The following is a 19,721-nucleotide window of genomic DNA, read 5'->3' as shown; positions in this document are numbered from 1 at the left end:
GTCTAAAACACACAAACGGCTCTTTTTAGAGCCAACCACTACTATCCCTGAAATGGCACATTCCCTCGTATAAATCCATTGTTTAATGGTGGATAGAAGCAAATCTACTAATGCTTATGTTTTGTGACTTCTAGTCGGTTGAATTAATAGTTAATATCCTATACTCTAGGTCAATAATATGTTATCCTTACTGTTCAATCTCTGATGCCTATACTACTGCCTTACACTGTAATCACTACCGACCTCATTATGTTCTACCCATGTAACTTGTGATAGCATGTACAATAATACTGCATGTATAATATACATATATCCACTTCTGTCTGAAAACATCTGCATATAGACTATATATATATCCCTTAACTTATTATCACAGTGTCTTTATAACTGTAACACTGTACATACACATCTGATCAGCATTATTACTCAGTATACTCATTTATATATACTCCAGTTTAATCCTATTGCACTTTACTGTTACACTTGTACTCTAGTTAGACACCAATTTATTTCTGTTGTACTATACTTGTGCTGTATAATGACAATTTTTTTTTATATAATCATCTAAAATAGTGAAATTAAAACACTCATTTGGCTAGAACGCGCTCAATGACAAATGTACATGTCAACAGGATATAAGGAGTCAAACAAGGCAATTATGGTAGAAGCAACTTTTCTCCACATAAATATTCTATATGGAATTCCAAAAAATATATACAAAAACTAAAGCTAGTTTCAATATCAATCTTGATCTAGAAAAGCAGCTTTTAACAGGAAGCATTGCTGCATTATTTTGAATAACTGATTAAGTCCATTGCTGTCTTGTATACTGTTAGAATTGCATAGCTGTAGTTTGGACAATAATAATGGAGAAAGTAAAACACATGATCATAGTATTAATTATGATATATACTGTACCTCATAATTGGGCTAACTTCTAGTCAGTTAAATGATAGTGAAATGAACACTCATTTAGCTGGGGTACCACCTGGAGCCCTCTCAAAGACCCCTGACTGTCTTTTTTTAAGGTTAAAATGTATTGTCATCATACAGGGCAAGTACAGTACAACAAAAATAACTTGAGTGCAAATACAAAAGTAAAGTGCAATATACAATGTATAAGTGATTAAACTGGAGTACATGTATACATTAGTACTAGTGCTAATCAGACATAATACAATTTTGGTTATATCAATATTCTATCTAGAAAAGCAGGTTGTAACAGGAAGCATCACTGCATTATTTTTTTAATTACTGTGATTTAGTCCAGAACTCCATTGCTGTCTTGTAGTTCTGTTAGAATTTAGAAAGTGAGTTATTCTTATACATGAAGTACTTCATATTGGGAAAACTTCTAGTCAGTTAAATAATAGTTAAAAGTTAATAGTGCCTATACCTGATTGCCTATACTCCAGGATCGGTTATCCATACTGTTCAAACTCCTGCATTTCACCGTCTACAACTGCCTTACACACCTACCTCAAACTATATTCTGCATACCGGTATACGTCTGTATGATAGCATGTGCAATAATATATATAATGTGTACTATATCCCCCCCACCCCACCAGCCAACCTCCTCCAATGTACAGTTTTTTCATCAAATGTATACTCTCTTTTTTAGACTATTTTTGTACTGTATGTAAATCTGGTATGTCATAAATGTAGCAGTACTGTCTATCTGTATGTCATATGTTATGATTAATTGAAAATGGGGGACCCTGATGTAAACAAGACGAAAGTCTTTCTCTGGTCTGCATCCCCTTAACAATTGTGTGTATTGAGCTGTACTGTATTGTATCCATTCTGTTGCATCTGTTAATACAGTTTTCAATCAATCAATCCCTTACCTACTCTTCTAGTTATACCACTGGTCAGTATGACTTATACCTGTAACACTGATGTACATACATCTGATATACTCTAGTTTAATCACTTTGTCCTTTCATATTGCACTTTACTGTTATATTTGTACTGTTTAGACGTCAACTTATTTTCTTTGTATAACGACAATGGATTTAAACCTATTGAGGAAATGTATAACCATGTCTATTATGATGAGTTAAATGCACGGTCCTCTCCACATACAGTCATTCTGTTTTAGTTTCGACCTGGGATGAACTGACTGAACTAATATTATGACTGGCAAATCACCTGGTAGAAGCAAAACTTTTCTCCACATAAATATTCTATATGGTATTCCAAAAAATATATACAAAAACTAAAGCTAGTTTCAATATCAATCTTGATCTAGAAAAGCAGCTTTTAACAGGCAGCATTATTTTGAATAACTGATTAAGTCCATAACTCCATTGCTGTCTTGTATACTGTTAGAATTGCATAGCTGTAGTTTGGACAATAATAATGGAGAAAGTAAAACACATGATCATAGTATTAATTATGATATATACTGTACCTCATAATTGGGCTAACTTCTAAGTCAGTTAAATTATAGTGAAATGAACTCATTTAGCACTGAACAACCACTTTGATGAACAGCGCGATCATGAGCATAATAGGAATAACTCTCTCAGGACAGAGTGGGTGGCTCTTAAAAGAGCCTTTGGGTTAATCTTCAGTGAACAGGGTAGTTTACTTGGAGCTAGTGTACTTGGTCACAGCCTTGGTTCCCTCAGACACAGCGTGCTTCGCCAGCTCACCGGGCAGCAGCAGACGCACAGCGGTCTGGATCTCCCTGGAGGTGATGGTGCGACGCTTGTTGTAGAGAGCCAGGCGCGAGGCTTCTCCAGCGATGCGCTCGAAGATGTCGTTAACGAAGGAGTTCATGATCCCCATGGCCTTGGAGGAAACGCCGGTGTCGGGATGAACCTGCTTCAGGACTTTGTAAATGTAGATGGCATAACTCTCCTTCCTGGACTTTCTGCGCTTCTTGCCTCCCTTGGCAGCGGTCTTGGTGACGGCTTTCTTGGAGCCCTTCTTGGGCGCTGGCTTGGCTGGTTCAGGCATATTCGACGGCTTATCAGAATCGAATGGTGACGGCCGCTTACGGTTTCCTGCCTTATTTATAGGAGGTTGATGCAAATAGTGCTGCGTGTCTTCTACGATACGATTGGTCGGGCGTGGCGCACGTGTGTAAACCTAATATAAGTTAAGTTCTCATTTAGCCAGTAGAGGGCAGAAGAGTTTCAGCCATGAGTTTGTTCTGCTTTACTCTCTTAAAGGAAAACTCCAACATTTTGGGAAATTAGCTTATTTAACATCTTCCCTGGAGTTAGACATGCATGCATTAGGCTTAGGGAACGCCTGGACCTAGCTTAGCTTCATCACTGTAAGTGGGTCAGACATTTACCCGAGTTCCCTACAGTCATGAAATACACACTCCAAATACAATCAAAATACAACTCCAAAACGTTCCTGTAAACATGTTGTACCTGTGTATTTACCACATCTCCCAGTCACACAAAGTCACACAAGTCTCCCAGCAACAAAAGTCTCCCAGTCACACAAGCCACACAAGTCTCACAGTGACACAAGTATCCAAGTCACACAAGTCTCCCAGTCACATGAGTCTCCCAGTCACACTTGTAGGGAACTAGGCCTAATGCATGCAGAGAGACGAAAAAGGTATGTATCTTGTCTAACTCCAGGGAAGATGTTAAATAAGCTAATTTCCCAAAATGTTGGTTTTCCTTTAAATTAAACTATTATCTATAAATGAGTACTACTACTAATAATGCTGATCAGGTGTTACAGGTATAAAGACACTATGGTAGTAAGTCATACTGGCCAGTGATATAAGGTAAGGGATATATATATATATATATATAGTCACACAAGTATATAAAAAAGATTATATGCAGGTGTATTCTACGGAAGTCCAAAGAGGCCATACATACATTTGATTTACTATTCATTTTATAATTTACTCGACATAAAATAGTTTATTTGTGATAACCGATTAATTTATTTTGTTATCTCGAGATTGTTTGGAAGTGTGGATTCGCTACTTGTAGTCACTGGAAATCTACATGTCACTATTTCAGCACCATTTGGAAATGGGGAAAGCATGCAGGCTCAACCAAAATGAACTCCAGACAAGACTCTGGAGCAAACACTGAGAATCCGGATTGTATTTATTTTTAACCATATGGGTCATAATTATTACTAGTCAGCAGTGTATTCGATGAACTAATGGATCAGAGAAAAGACTAACTGAATATGAACATATGACTTCAATATTACATTTTGCGTAGTCGAGTTATGAATCATTCTGGTTACTTGGTATTGAGCTACGATGGTCATCAAACGAACGTATTACACATCACCAATTTCATCCACGTGGAATCAGAACAGTTCAAATAAGGAAACGGGGCTCATTCATGATTATTGAGGTGGCTCTTAAAAGAGCCTTTAGGGGGACAACTAGTCAACAGGTCGATTTAAGCTCGCTCTCCACGTATGCGGCGGGCCAGCTGGATGTCTTTGGGCATGATGGTCACCCTCTTGGCGTGGATGGCGCACAGGTTGGTGTCCTCAAACAGACCGACCAGATAACTGTCCTTCTGCCCAAGAAGACAGAGAAGGCTGCCAAGAAGTAAATTATTTAGCCTCCTCGACAAACCCCACAAAGGCTCTTTTCAGAGCCACCCACATATTACAGAGAAAGCAATACTCCTACACATCTATAACTATGCCTATTATAAGTTAAATGTATACTGTCCTCTCCACATACAGTTTCGACCTGGGAGTAGCTAATAATGACATCACCTCTTAAGGAATAAGTTTAATCGGAATTCCATATAGAATATTTGTGGAGAAAATGTTTGCTTCTACAATAAGTGCCTTGTTTGACGCCTCATATTTACATTAGTCGAGAGCGTTCCAGCCAAATTAGTTTTAATTTAACTATTTTAGATCAGATTAGATTAAAATGAATTGTCACATAGTACAACGAAAATAAATTGGAGTCTTTCTAGAGTATAAATGTAACAGTAAAGTGCAATAGGATTAAACTCAAGTATAATAAATTAGTACTATACCGAGTATTGTAATAATGCTGATCAGATGTATGTACAGTGTTATAGGTATAAAAACACTATGGTAGTAAGTCATACTGACCAGTGGTATAAGGTAGGTTATATAAAAAAGATGATATGTAGGTGTAACTGAGGGGTACAATTCCCTGACTGTATTGAGAGTATGGTATCATTAAACCACTACTTAGTTATGTACTTGAATTACTGGCCATACAGTACACGGTATATATGGTGAACACCCACACAAGAATACGGCTTAACAAAGAAAGTTATATTTAGAAGTATTTATTATCAGAGCAGCAACAATAGGTTACAATATTGAGAATTATGAATTGCGCTTATATGGCGAAGAACACTTAAGTAGGTCATGAGCATATTAAGATGGGTATAATTGACACCACCTGTAGCATAAAAATTACATAAGGCACACTCGTAGTCAGCTGGAGATACTAAGGGGGTTCCCTCCGGTTGTAAGCCAGCAGGGGAGAGGAATGGTCGGGAGCAAAGTCTGGATCAACGAGGAAGAGACTCCAGATACAGGAGACAGTGCAATAATCCTTTGTTCCGTAGACAAAGCAACAGCTATACTCCGGTATGCAAAACAGCATGGATGAAAGCTAGCCAGCCTCTGTGGGTCCTAGAGGCGGGCTCGACGGTGCTCCTCACAGGGTAGATCCCACACAGCAGTGGGTAGACGGTTCTCTGCTCCAGCAGCCACAGTACCAAAGCAATATAATCCAGCCGGAAAAGGCTCTGCATTCGTCGGTGTAGGTTCTCCGGTGTACATATCCAACGGTTCTCGTCTAGGACTCCTCGGATGGCGGCACGAGTTTAAGCCGCCCAGCCTGGATAAGTGCACTAGCTCGGTACGACGAACCGGTGGTAATGCTAGTCACTGTAGAACGGTAGCCGCACGATACACTATAAATAATAGACTATTACTTTACAATAGAATAAGTCGAACTCGACGATACAGCGTTAAACTCTGACACTTTAGCTATCAATTCGCACGCGGTTCTCAAGGCTCTATTTAGGGGCAAAAAGGGCCCACTTCACGGCACGTTGTATCGTGGTGAAGGCTTCAACGTTTTGGTCTAAGTGCTTCTGTATCCACCTGCGACGTATTTATACGTAAGGTGAATAATCTAGTGCCAACCTCAGTTCTGTCTCGTATTACTGCGCAAACCTGGACATGTTGAGACATGTCTTAGCGGTAGCTTTGAACTTGCCATTGGGGGTATGGCCGTTGGCGCCTAGGGGTCGCTGTCCAATAGGAGAACGAATATTATGGTCTGGCCTGTACCTAGGTAAAGGGATATTCCGTGTATATGTACAAAGAATATACAAGGGATATCAGACGATATACAAATATTATACAATATATCTCAAGTAATAAATATATATATTCGGTTTAATCTGACCCTTTGTAACAGTAGGTGTATTCAGACATAAGTGGATTTATATATATACTATACATGCAAGAGTTACATGGGTAGAATATAGGTCAAATTGTGCAAGTATAGCTGTGTGGCTTCTTGTATACGATTGGTTGAGAGGCTTTGTCGCACATTTCCCGCGCACAGGAAACTATTTGCGCGCAAAGCCATAATAACCCAACTATATTCTCTTAGCAAAACTCCATAGCCACACTTGATATTAACTAAGCCAAGCAATAATCGACATGAAACTGCATTTTTCCAAGAGAATGATTTGGTGCACCTTGATAGCGCAATGTACAGTTTCTACGTCAAATGTATACTCTCGTTTCTAGACTATTTTTGTATCACAAACAGTACTGTATTTGCTAATCTGGTATGTCATAAATGTATAGATGTAGCAGTACTGTCTATCTGTAAGTCGTGTATGTCATAATTGTTATGATGAATTGAAAATGGGGGACCCTGATGTAAACAAGACAAAAGTCTTTCTCTGGTCTGCATCCCCTTAACAATTGTATGTATTGAGCTGTACTGTACCCATTCTGCAATCTGTTAATAAAGTTTTCAATCAAACAATAGCTCTCTTGGTGACATCTGTCACTGCTTTGACTTACAATATATATATACACACACACACATTCATATACACATCTGTCTGTACATACCTGCATATAATCCTTTTTACATGTATTTGGCATAACTTTTAATCATGGAAATGCCAGTATACATTTATAAGGTGAGAGATGTTTTCTGATGGTGCTGAGTCGTCTCCATGAGCAGGTGTCCTCTTGTTTGGGTTATTTATTACTGATCATAAACAGTTGACACAAACCGACATGGTCTCACCATGAGCTACATGTATCGGTACCTCACTGTGGTACAAGATAATAATACAAGTATGGCTCTGACAACATAGTATGTTTCATTCCTTCAGCTATTTCTTCTGAGTGTATCAACAATGTAGCTGGCAGCCTACTGCACCACATTCTAAGATCCTTTACTTCACAATGAGTTGAGCCCTAACAATAGAGGCCTGTATATCTGACCTATAGGCTAAACACAAACTGTAATGTTTGTGTTGTTCTGTTTCTTCCAGCATGGCTGCCTGTAACCATTGGTAACCACTTTCAAAAGAAAATGCCTAATTTGTGTGCAGTGGTAGTCGGTAAACACTGCTGAAAAGCATGATATTACTATTCCGTTGTGACTTCTTCATAACATTCAGTAATAAGACACAACATGGTCACTATGTGTTGATATGATAATCTATACATAAAATGTATACATAGCAACCATTCCATTGCCTTTACTACACAAACATTCCGTGCAAGGCCTCTTTTGTGGAAATGCAGAACATGTTGATATGGTGCGTTTATGTTTGGTGATATGATGATTCATTATGAATCTACTATGTCTATTTAAACTATTGAAATCTAATTAAAATAGACCAATGCAGTTATTATTTATTGTGCTAAGTGTTCAGTGTAGCAGATTTAAATCAGAAAACACAGCAGATCAGCAATGCTCAAAAAGCATGTATTGTCAACAAGCATGCAGCAGTCTAAAGTACACAACAAACTAGTCCCCCCCCCCCCCCCCAAGGAAAATGTAGCTACGTTTCTTGTGAGTTATGAAATGTTTTGCAACATTAATTAATTAAATGTTAGTTGTAATTAATATAGGCCACGTGAAACCTTCCACTGATCTAAGGTGGTGATCATCCCTCATACGAAGTCGAGGTGACCCACGCTACAGGCCACCAGCAACAGTGTGTTTACCAACACCGGAAAAGCATCCATTTAAAACAAAACGCGTCACCCCAGATTACTATTCCTGCTCCCAGTCTCTAGTCAGGTAGCTCGGCTCGCTGGAAAACGAGATTATGTCTGATTATAATGCAATCTAAAGAATTGTGAGACATAAATAACAGAGAAAGGTATAGCTGCGCACCATGGTGAAGGCGCAAATTGGTGGTTTGAAGCGTCCACAAACACACCAGGGGTCTCCAAATGGTTTAATTCTGATGGCACATATTTCTGCTTGCTGACCCATTTGGCGTTAAATTCCTGCAATATTCATAGTTGTGTATTTGAGTTCTTTTTTGGCGAGGAGAAAACACAAGCGGCAGAGCATTTTGGCAGCACAGAGGAGGACAGGGTGGGTTGAGTCTACATGGCTCTCATGTAGTGTTTAAGACCAGCCCTCTGACTGAGCTTCAATATCATAATTCTACTTGTGTTGAATCTGAGACAGAACAGAGAGAAGATGGCAGAAGTCGCTCCAGCTCCAGCTCCAGCTCCCGCCGCTCCGGCTAAGGCCGCTAAGAAGAAGGCAGCTCCCAAACCCAAGAAGGCAGGTCCCAGCGTCAGTGACCTGGTCGTCGAGGCAGTGTCTGCTTCTAAAGAGAGGAGCGGTGTGTCTCTGGCTGCCGTAAAGAAGGCTCTGGCTGCCGGTGGCTATGACGTGGACGAGAACAAGGCCCGCGTTAAGACCGCTGTCAAGAGTCTGGTGACAAAGGGAACCCTGGTCCAGGTCAAGGGTACCGGAGCCTCCGGCTCTTTCAAGATCAACAAGGCTGAGGTTAAAGCCAAAAAGCCTGCAAAGAAAGTCGCTCCGAAAGCCAAGAAGCCAGCAGCCAAGAAACCTGTCGTGGCCAAAAAGCCTGCGAAGGCAGCAACGAAGAAGCCTGCTGCCGCCAAGAAGTCTCCCAAGAAAGTCAAGAAGGTAGCGGCCAAGAGCCCCAAGAAGGTAGCGGCCAAGAGTCCCAAGAAGGTAGCGGCCAAGAGTCCCAAGAAGGTAGCGGCCAAGAGTCCCAAGAAGGTGACAAAGCCCGCTGCGCCCAAGAAGGCCCCAGCTAAGAAGGCTGCCAAGCCAATAGCAGCTAAGAGAGGAGCTCCCAAGAAGAGATAAGCGTTTAAACAGAACGTTGTCTTTAATTCAACAAAAGGCTCTTTTAAGAGCCACCCACCACTTTCATGAAAAGCAATATTGTACTCTCGTGTGTGGAAGTGAAGGCGGCTTATCAAAGTATACAACTTAGTATTCCTTATGGCATGGTTGATTTCCACGAGTTACTTCCAGCACGGCAACAAAGCAAACGCAACTTTATATATTATTATATATGGAGAATATACCACAAAAAACTATAAAATATAGATCAGATATAGGTTCTTAATTGGAGAATGTTGATATTAAGTCCGGTTTGATTATTAGGTCCTACTAACGCAGATACTTTACCGCAACGAGTTGAGCCCTTTATTGTGGAAATACATAAATTGCCATCATTATGGTGCATTTATGTCCGTGCGTAAACGACCGCTATGACACTTGGAATGACTACGGGTGATGGCCCATTAGTGGACATTATTGTAATTTTATTTATTCAGACTGGTTTGGATCATATGTTGGCACATAATTATGTTTCCCACTACCTCACATTAAATATCTACACAACCATTATATTATACAAAAGGCTCTTTTATGGACCCCCACTATTTATATAAAACAGGCACTGCTACCAAACACGACTTGTAGTTCTACCCATTTATTTATTATGTGATTAGTGATCCAGACCAGCAACATTGGCAGGTAAAGAAAATGGTCTGAACGAGTCGCACCGCTTCAGACAGTTTACGAGTTGAGCCCCAACAATTGTGGAAATACAAATTGCTGTCATTATGTCAATTTATGTTCGTGCATGCTGTAATCTGTATATAGAACCCTTACTATTTATGTTTCTCAGTTCAAATTAATCATCACTTGACCGCTATGACATGCAATTTATAATTTTACATTATATCGTTAAGCCTTCAAAACAGGGACAAAAAACACTGCAGACAGACAACACATTAAACATTACTTCTAAACAGCACTGTACACGTGTACCCATTAGTGAACAAGGTCAAATGTTATGCATTACGTGTTTATAGTCTTACATTTATGTCCGAGGTAGCGAGACAACGTAAGTTAAAAACCAAATTGTATTTTGACAAACGGAAATATTGCATTTTCAAGAAGAGGTGGGTGGCTCTGAAAAGAGCCTTTGTGGGGTTTGTCGAAGAGGCTAAATGATTTACTTCTTGGCAGGTTTAGCAGCCTTCTCGGTCTTCTTTGGGAGCAGGACAGCCTGGATGTTGGGCAGCACACCACCCTGAGCGATGGTCACTCCTCCCAGCAGTCTGTTGAGCTCCTCGTCGTTACGCACGGCCAGCTGCAGATGGCGGGGGATGATACGACTCTTCTTGTTGTCACGGGCAGCGTTTCCAGCCAACTCCAAGATCTCAGCGGTCAGATATTCCAGCACAGCGGCCAGATAAACCGGGGCACCGGCTCCAACACGATGAGCATAGTTGCCTTTACGCAGCAGTCTGTGGACACGACCCACGGGGAACTGAAGCCCGGCACGAGAGGAGCGAGTCTTGGACTTAACTCTGGCCTTTCCTCCGGTCTTTCCTCTTCCAGACATGTTTATAATTCTCTTTAGCTAAACGAGTTAGACAATGAATGCAGCGAGTTGGAGAGTCGCGTTTTATTTTCGGGCTTGTGTTTTCTCACCCAATCAGGAAAGACGTTTTCTTGGCGGTTTTTCCAAAAGACGAGTCCTCCAATCCTCGTGTGAGATGTAGGCGGAATAACGAGCTCCCAGAGTGGAGACCAATCAGAAACGACTGCCCCTACACGTTAGTAATATAAGGCCAGAGTTTCGGCACAGCAGCGTGTTATTCTTGTTCGATTGAAGAAGATAAGATACTTTCTCATAATGGCTAGAACTAAGCAGACCGCTCGTAAGTCCACCGGTGGCAAAGCCCCAAGGAAGCAGCTCGCTACCAAGGCTGCCCGTAAGAGCGCACCGGCTACCGGCGGCGTGAATGAATGAATGAATGAATGAAAACTTTATTTAACAGATTGCAGAATGGGTACAATACAGTACGGCTCAATACATACAATTGTTAAGGGGATGCAGACCTGAGAAAGACGTTTGTCTTGTTTCCATCAGGGTCCCCCATTTTCAATTCATATAGACATTTATGACATACACAACATACATGACATTTATGGCATAGGGACATATAGGTATTTAGTACTGATACATTTGTGGACATAGGCGGTATTCAAATATACAGTACTGTTACCCCTAGATCCTGACAGAGTATATACATATGATGGGGAGGGGACTGTACATTAGGAGGGGGTGGGTGGGTGGGAGGGAAATATACATACGGCGGGGAGGGAATATATACATGCGGTGGGGAGGAGACTGTCTATTAGGAGGTGGTGGGGGTTTTGGGCATTTACGGTGGCCAGTTTCGAATTGCAGCCTCCCGTAGGTGCTCTTTAAGGGCGGTTTTGAATGTGGGCAGGGATTCACATTCCTTTACAGCTTTGGGTAGGGCGTTCCACATTGTTGTGGCATAATTGCGAAACGTGTTTAGTCCCTTGTTTGAGCCGAATCTGGGTTTAACATGATTTGTTGAGCTTCCTCTGGTGTAGTGGTTGTGGTATTCACTGACCTTTGGGAAGTATTTTGACATGTACATGGGCACCCCGGTCGTATAGTGTATCTTGTAGACCAGGCCCATTGCAAGTTGCTGTACTCTGTCGTCTACTCTAAGCCATCCTAGGTTGGCAAAGTGGGCAGGGGTGAGGTGGGTTCTGGGGTTCAGGTCAAGTAGTAGTCTGACCAGTTTGTTTTGTGATGTTTGTAATTTTGTTTTAAGCGCCTTTGAGGTGCTTTGGTACCATGAGGTGCACGCATAGTCATAGTACCCTTGAATGAGTGCTCCTGCCAGAGTCTTCAGGGTATTCTTGTTTACCAGAGAGGAGATCCGGTACAAGAATCTAGTTCGTTGGTTGACTTTTTTTATTACATTGGATGCCATTTTGTCACAGGAAAGATTTGCCTCTAGGATGGAACCCAGGTAGGTAATTTCGTCTTTCCTTGTGACAATATTGTCACCCACTGTAACTGAGAAGCCGTCGGTCTTGCTGAGTTTGTTATTTGAACCAAAGAGAATGGACTCTGTTTTGCCCATGTGTAATGATAGTTTGTTATCAGCGAGCCATATGCAGATTTTGCCTAGTTCCGTGCTGAGGGTTTTTTCAACCTGCAATTTGTTCTTGTCAGAGACCAGCAGGGCTGAGTCGTCCGCAAACAGGAACAAGTTGCAGTCACAGGCTGACGACATGTCATTTGCATAAATTAGGAAGAGTAGCGGTCCTAGTATGCTTCCTTGTGGAACACCACAGCTCACTGTGAGGGGGGGGGATAGAGTACCGTTTACCTCTACCATCTGTTCTCTCCCCTCCAGGTAGGATTGCATCCAGCTCACTGATAGGCTATCAAAACCAATTGCTTTTAGTTTGTCCATTAGAATGGAGTGATTGACAGTGTCGAAGGCCTTTTGTAGGTCCAGCATGACCATGCCGCAGTATTTGCCAGCGTCCACCTCTTGTTTGATGTGGTCGTTCAAATAGAGGAGGCATGTGTCAGTGGAGTGGGACGTTCTGAAGCCAGATTGGAATTCGTAGATTAGGTTTTTTTCCGCCAGGTACTTTTCGACCTGTTCGTAGACTATTTTCTCCATGACTTTCGAGATGGAGGTAAGAATAGAAACAGGGCGGTAGTTGCCTGGGTCTAATTTGCTGCCCTTTTTGTGTAGAGGGGTCACTCTCGCAATTTTGAAGTCCTTGGGGACGTGCCCCTGTCTTATAGAGAGGTTTATTATGTGTGTGATGACTGGGGTGATGGCGGCTGCTGCGTCTCTGAGGAATTTGGAGGGGATGTTGTCATGGCCAGTGGCCTTGTTAGGTTGGAGGGCGCTCAATTTTTTGAGTACCTCATCGGTTGTTACCATTTCAAGTTTGAAGTCGTCTTTGTGGACCCCTAGGTTTTTGTAGTATGCTACTATGTGTTCTACCCCATAATGCCCTGAGTGGGAGGGTAGTTTGTTTACCAGTGTTGTGGCTATGTTTGTGAAGAAGATGTTTAAGTAATTGGCTACATCCAGCTTGTCTGTGATGAGCGTGTTGTCCGTCTTTATGTTTATGTTTGAGAATCTGGTTTTAAGTTTTTTACTGCAGCCTAGTTGATTATTGAGTAATTTCCAAAGTTCGCGGGGTTTGTTTTTGTTTTCCTCCGTTTTGTCGTTGATGAAATTTCTTTTTGCGGTTCTGATCATGGTGTTTACGTCATTTCTTAGTCTGTTTCTTTGGATTTTTAGTTCAACCACGTGGGCTTGGAGTTCACTGTTTGAGCTTTTGGAAAGCTTTGTCTGACTTTTATGAAGTTCAGAGCATTTTTTGTCTCTGGTTTTCATAGCGGCCAGTATTTCAGTGTGCATCCATGCCTCAGCGCGATTTTTAACCCTGGTGGTTCTTATCGGTGCCATGTTGTTGAGTATTGCTGTGAATTTGGTTTTGAATCCAAGCCATGTTTCTTCAACCTGTGTACCACTGAGCTCATCTGACCAGTCCAAGCTCCCCAGTTCTAGGTTAAAGGCCTCTCTAGAGTAAGTTTTGAGGTCTCTAGATGTGACTGTTTTGTGACAGCCGGCCTTCTGTTTTAGCTTTTTGCGGGTACAGAAAATCATATAATGATCACTTAACCCGCATGCTATCACCCCTTTACTGGAGATCATGGACTTGTCAGAGGTCAAAATGAGGTCAATGGTGGTTTGTGTCGAATCGCATACCCTTGTGGGAAACCTCATCGTTACAGGCCCGGTACCGTGGCGCTGAGAGAGATCCGTCGTTACCAGAAGTCCACCGAGTTGCTGATCCGCAAGTTGCCTTTCCAGCGCCTGGTCAGAGAAATCGCCCAGGACTTCAAGACCGACCTGCGCTTCCAGAGCTCTGCTGTCATGGCTCTTCAGGAGGCCAGTGAGGCTTACCTTGTCGGTCTGTTTGAGGACACCAACCTGTGCGCCATCCACGCCAAGAGGGTGACCATCATGCCCAAAGACATCCAGCTGGCCCGCCACATCCGTGGAGAGCGCGCTTAGATCGGCTTTTGTTTTCCTACATTCATAACCCAAAGGCTCTTTTAAGAGCCAACACCGTTATCATGAAAAGTACATTCCATTAACTCAATATTTCAATATGCCAGTTTTACTCAATCATCACAATTCTGATAATACAAATATTTAGACTAGCATTTCCTGTTGGCTAAAGCAGAACAGACTGCAAATTGCCATATAACATTTATTGATCCCTTTGGGGATATTAGTTATCATAGCAGGAGTGGACAGGGGAGGTACAGGTAGTATAATACATACAGGTCACAGAATTATATTACAGTGGAGAAGTAAACATTTAATAAAAAGGCAGTGTAAACAATATACAATGTAATTAACTCTGGATATGGGCAACAAGGTTGTCCTCGTAGTAGGTTCGTCCGGGAACATGCTGCCTCATTTTGAGAAGCATCTTATAAATGTGGGAACATAGGCCCTACATTTTGAGTGAAAAGAAAATCTGGGGCTGTGGGACCATAGGGCTGACCCCCATGATGCAACACATTACATTGACCTCGATAGGGAAATTCAAAGTTTTACAGTCGAGTAAAGTAGTTTGAATATGGTCATCTGTGTCTTGTGTGTTAATTACAGCTCAATGAAATAAGGTAGCAGTCCATAAGGCGACGTATTGCTATATTTTCATTTATATTTCATGGTGCTGTAATTAACAAGGATTTTCTCTCACTGGCAGATATACTGGGAGGAATTAGCTCTCGGAGTCAATACATTTCCATCTGTACGAGGTGCTTAATTTATGTCATATGAACTTTGCTATTTTGCCCATATTTTACTTTAGGAGCAACAATGTAACCGCACAGGTTCATACACTGAGACAATAGGACATTCTTTATTGGTATTTATAATTCAATATGACAAACTGGTTTTCAACTCAATGTTGCAACAATCAACAACAGCTCAAAAGTAACCCATGACCATGCACCCATATCCAATCATACATATAACTCAGAGTTAAGATGCACTCCAATAGGGTCCAGCTGCATCCCGGAGAATCCGCTCACTGGCAACTTCAGCCAGCCACAGGACGCGCCTGCCAGCCACAGGATGCGCACTGATTGGCGGAAAGTACGGAAGTATCTCGAAGTACATCTGTGCTGAGGTGCGGTTGTAGAGAGTGATTGATTGAAAACTTTATTAACAGATTGCAGAATGGGTATTTTTTAGCATGGTGTTATTCACCGTCAAAGATGACATAAAAAAATAGAATTGATATTCTCCTTTGGTTCATTACAATCAGTGATGCCACAGATTACTTGTAAAATGCCACAACATAAGAATGACAATTTTTTTTCTCTCTTTACCAAATCCATTCTGAGACTGAATCAATGAATGAATGAAAACTTTATTTAACAGATTGCAGAATGGGTACAATACAGCACGGCTCAATACACACAATTGTTAAGGGATGCAGACCAGAGAAAGACTTTCGTCTTGTTTACATCAGGGTCCCCCATTTTCAATTCATGACATTTATGACATACACAACATACAGATATGTATCATGACATAGATACACAGTAGTTAAATTTATGACATACAAGATATGCAAATATACAGTACTGTTAAACAGAGATCCTAACAGATAATATATACATAATTATGAGGGCTGCTGATGACTCCTAACATCCTATCAGATCTACTCCTATCCAAGCTCCCGGAGGGTCATCAAAGATAAGCCGCCTATTCTCAGTCCTTGCCCCACAATGGTGGAATGAACTACCCATCCCAGTTAGGACAGCCGAATCCCGTCCAATCTTTCGCCGTCGACTAAAACTCACTTCTTCAACCATTATCTGAAATGATTAAAAAAAAATAAAAAATCTAACCCCGACTAACCTTACTGTCATGCACTTGTCCTAATAAACTAACCTACACTGTAACACGCAACACTTTGATGAACATTGTTACTCAGCTGATAGAGTTATACCCTTCTTGCTGTCTTGTCGCACAGAACTTGTAAGTCGCTTTGGATAAAAGCGTCAGCTAAATGACTAAATGTAAATGTATCATGTTTTTAATAATGCTGTAAAGTTAAGTAAAAATGCATTTCAATATGAATTTAACAAATTAAACATGCAACTATTAATTCTAAATGTACCAGTTTATCATACATCAGGTTTGACATATATGTATTTATTTTGTGTGCGATGGACACTCTTTGTAACTTTTGGTTGTTACTGTTAACTCTCCAAGAGTGTGTGTAACCAGAAGTTATAGATGCTATTAAAGGCACATAGCAAACAGCTGCATGTGGAGCCAACTAGATACCCTCAATCCTGCTTTAACTCTAACCCTCAACCCAACCGTGACCTTTAACCCAACAAACTCAATTTCCCTTCCAAAATCAGTTAAATCTATGAATTCAAACTTCTCCAATCTGAAAATCTATTAGAGGCTCTTGTTCCACCTAGTAGAGCACTTACTCCATCTGGCGGTGAAACCCAATATGACAGGCAGCATCCTAGACATGGTCCAGGAAAAACAGAACAACTTATACATAGGGATATGTTTATTAATTAGTCACCTGACCTTGACTGGCCCAAGAAGGTGGCAGCCAAGAGCCCCAAGAAGGTGGCAGCCAAGAGCCCCAAGAAGGTGGCAGCCAAGAGCCCCAAGAAGGCCGTGAAGAAGCCTGCAGCCAAGAAAGCCCCCGCAAAGAAGGCTGCCAAGCCCAAAGCCGCGAAGCCCACGAGGACAGCAGCCAAGAGGAAGTGAAGGTCTTAAGCTTTACTGTCTAAAACACACAAACAGCTCTTTTTAGAGCCAACCACTACTATCCCTGAAATGGCACATTCCCTCGTATAAATCCATTGTTTAATGGTGGATAGAAGCAAATCTACTAATGCTTATGTTTTGTGACTTCTAGTCGGTTGAATTAAAAGTTAATATCCTATACTCTAGGTCAAGAATATGTTATCCTTACTGTTCAATCTCTGATGCCTATACTACTGCCTTACACTGTAATCACTACCGACCTCATTATGTTCTACCCATGTAACTTGTGATAGCATGTACAATAATACTGCATGTATAATATACATTTATCCACTTCTGTCTGAAAACATCTGCATATAGACTATATATATCCCTTAACTTATTATCACAGTGTCTTTATAACTGTAACACTGTACATACACATCTGATCAGCATTATTACTCAGTATACTCATTTATATATACTCCAGTTTAATCCTCTTGCACTTTACTGTTACACTTGTACTCTAGTTAGACACCAATTTATTTCTGTTGTACTATACTTGTGCTGTATGATGACAATTTTTTTTATATAATCATCTAAAATAGTGAAATTAAAACACTCATTTGGCTAGAACGCGCTCAATGACAAATGTACATGTCAACAGGATATAAGGAGTCAAACAAGGCAATTATGGTAGAAGCAACTTTTCTCCACATAAATATTCTATATGGAATTCCAAAAAATATATACAAAAACTAAAGCTAGTTTCAATATCAAACTTGATCTAGAAAAGCAGCTTTTAACAGGAAGCATTGCTGCATTATTTTGAATAACTGATTAAGTCCATAACTCCATTGCTGTAGAGCCATATGAAATCCGTTTTATTATTTTCCAAATTCCATTTTATTTTTTCCCAAATTCCATTTTTTCCGTTTTAATATTTCAGAATTCTGTATTTTGCCTTTTATGCTCATTTTACCATCAGAAATAGTGTCTAATAAGTGGGAATGAATAAATGTCCACAATTGAATAAGATATAACAGTCCATTTAATGTTTTTAAGTGCTGCAACTCAGAAATACAGTTCAATTTTACACAATATTTTTCAATTAATATTGTGACAAAATAAAAATACATATTTCAAGTGTAAACAATAGATACAGCTAGCTACTACTGACATTATCACAATGACAATGTCAGTAACCTAGCTATATCTATTATATTGTGATGAAATATAGTAATGCATAATTTAGGCACCTTTAGTTTAGTTTATTTCGTTTATAAAGGACAGTGTATAATGGCAATCGTTTGCATTAAACAAATGGATGGGTGCACTAGATTTAGCAAGAAGCTATCATTTCCATCTATAGTCCTATGTACTGTAACGTTTCATAGCTATTTAAGTTTATTTAGATTATAAAGGGCAGTGTATAATGACCGTTTGCATTAAACAAATGGATGGGTGCACCAGATTTAGCTAGAACTTCTAGAAGCTATCATTTCCATAGATAGTCTTATAACGTTACATAGCTATTTAAGTGTATTTAGTTTATAAAGGGCAGTGTATAATGACAATCGTTTGCATTAAACAAATGGATGGGTGCACTAGATTTAGCTAGAAGCTAAACGTCCTAACGTTATAGCTATTTAATCACAATAGTGTCGCAAGTGTTTTTGCGGTTCCAGTCCACGGAACGTTGACAGAATTAGCAAAACACCTTATCACCGGAGGCATAAAAGTCATTAGGATACTGTTCTGCTCTGAATTGAGGGCTTATTGTGGAATTGTTTAGCTTCTTGACGATGTTAACGCTGAAGCAGCCAGACGCTTGAGCACCGCGGCTGTGTTGTGTGTAACACGCTGTAGAGTCCCCGCCTCCCCGGTCGCGTGTGCACCAAACGTTCCACCCAAAAACGAAATTTCAGTCCAGATTAGGCCAAATTCTGTAATATTCCACGTTTTGCAGTTGATTCCATTTGTATTGGTTAATTCCGCGATTCCGTCCGCGATGCCGTGAACGTGGATTTCATATGGCTCTACATTGCTGTCTTGTATACTGTTAGAATTGCATAGCTGTAGTTTGGACAATAATAATGGAGAAAGTAAAACACATGATCATAGTATTAATTATGATATATACTGTACCTCATAATTGGGCTAACTTCTAGTCAGTTAAATTATAGTGAAATGAACACTCATTTAGCTGGGGTACCACCTGGAGCCCTCTCAAAGACCCCTGACTGTCTTTTTTTAAGGTTAAAATGTATTGTCATCATACAGGGCAAGTACAGTACAACAAAAATAACTTGAGTGCAAATACAAAAGTAAAGTGCAATATACAATGTATAAGTGATTAAACTGGAGTACATGTATAAATTAGTACTAGTGCTAATCAGACATAATACAATTTTGGTTTCAATATCAATATTCTATCTAGAAAAGCAGGTTGTAACAGGAAGCATCACTGCATTATTTTTTTAATGACTGTGATTTAGTCCAGAACTCCATTGCTGTCTTGTAGTTCTGTTAGAATTTAGAAAGTGAGTTATTCTTAT

At 40.4% G+C, this 19,721-nt stretch overlaps 5 protein-coding genes across 5 annotated transcripts in view; 3 read left to right on the top strand and 2 right to left on the bottom strand.

The window, feature by feature from the left end:
• The window catches only part of LOC311230847 (histone H1-like), a gene marked incomplete at both ends in the record, with an annotated part of 63,669 nt that extends 46,485 nt beyond the window's left edge, over positions 1-17,184 (top strand). The window contains one exon of the mRNA XM_084317236.1: positions 17,024-17,184. Coding sequence (XP_084173362.1) covers positions 17,024-17,184 — 161 coding nt within the window. The remainder of the gene's footprint in view (positions 1-17,023) is intronic.
• LOC311230874 (histone H2B-like) lies at positions 2,593-2,967 on the bottom strand (the record flags this gene model as incomplete). The annotated part of the gene is made up of 1 exon (XM_084317261.1): positions 2,593-2,967. The coding sequence occupies one exon, from the start codon at positions 2,965-2,967 to the stop codon at positions 2,593-2,595; it is 375 nt and encodes a 124-aa protein (XP_084173387.1).
• On the top strand, positions 8,702-9,346 carry LOC311230848 (histone H1-like; the record flags this gene model as incomplete). Its single annotated transcript, XM_084317237.1, has 1 exon — positions 8,702-9,346. The coding sequence occupies one exon, from the start codon at positions 8,702-8,704 to the stop codon at positions 9,344-9,346; it is 645 nt and encodes a 214-aa protein (XP_084173363.1).
• On the bottom strand, positions 10,509-10,901 carry LOC311230720 (histone H2A-like; the record flags this gene model as incomplete). The annotated part of the gene is made up of 1 exon (XM_084317079.1): positions 10,509-10,901. One exon carries the CDS (start codon positions 10,899-10,901, stop codon positions 10,509-10,511), a length of 393 nt encoding a protein of 130 aa, XP_084173205.1.
• On the top strand, positions 11,196-14,436 carry LOC311230719 (uncharacterized protein; the record flags this gene model as incomplete). The annotated part of the gene is made up of 2 exons (XM_084317078.1): positions 11,196-11,274; positions 14,087-14,436. 2 exons carry the CDS (start codon positions 11,196-11,198, stop codon positions 14,434-14,436), a joined length of 429 nt encoding a protein of 142 aa, XP_084173204.1.
• Positions 17,185-19,721: the final 2,537 nt, after the last annotated feature.

This window comes from Notolepis coatsorum (assembly GCF_963971535.1).
Source record: "Notolepis coatsorum genome assembly, chromosome: 6".
In the NCBI taxonomy this organism is placed as follows: domain Eukaryota; kingdom Metazoa; phylum Chordata; class Actinopteri; order Aulopiformes; family Paralepididae; genus Notolepis; species Notolepis coatsorum.
This window is presented reverse-complemented; position numbering and strand designations above follow the sequence as displayed.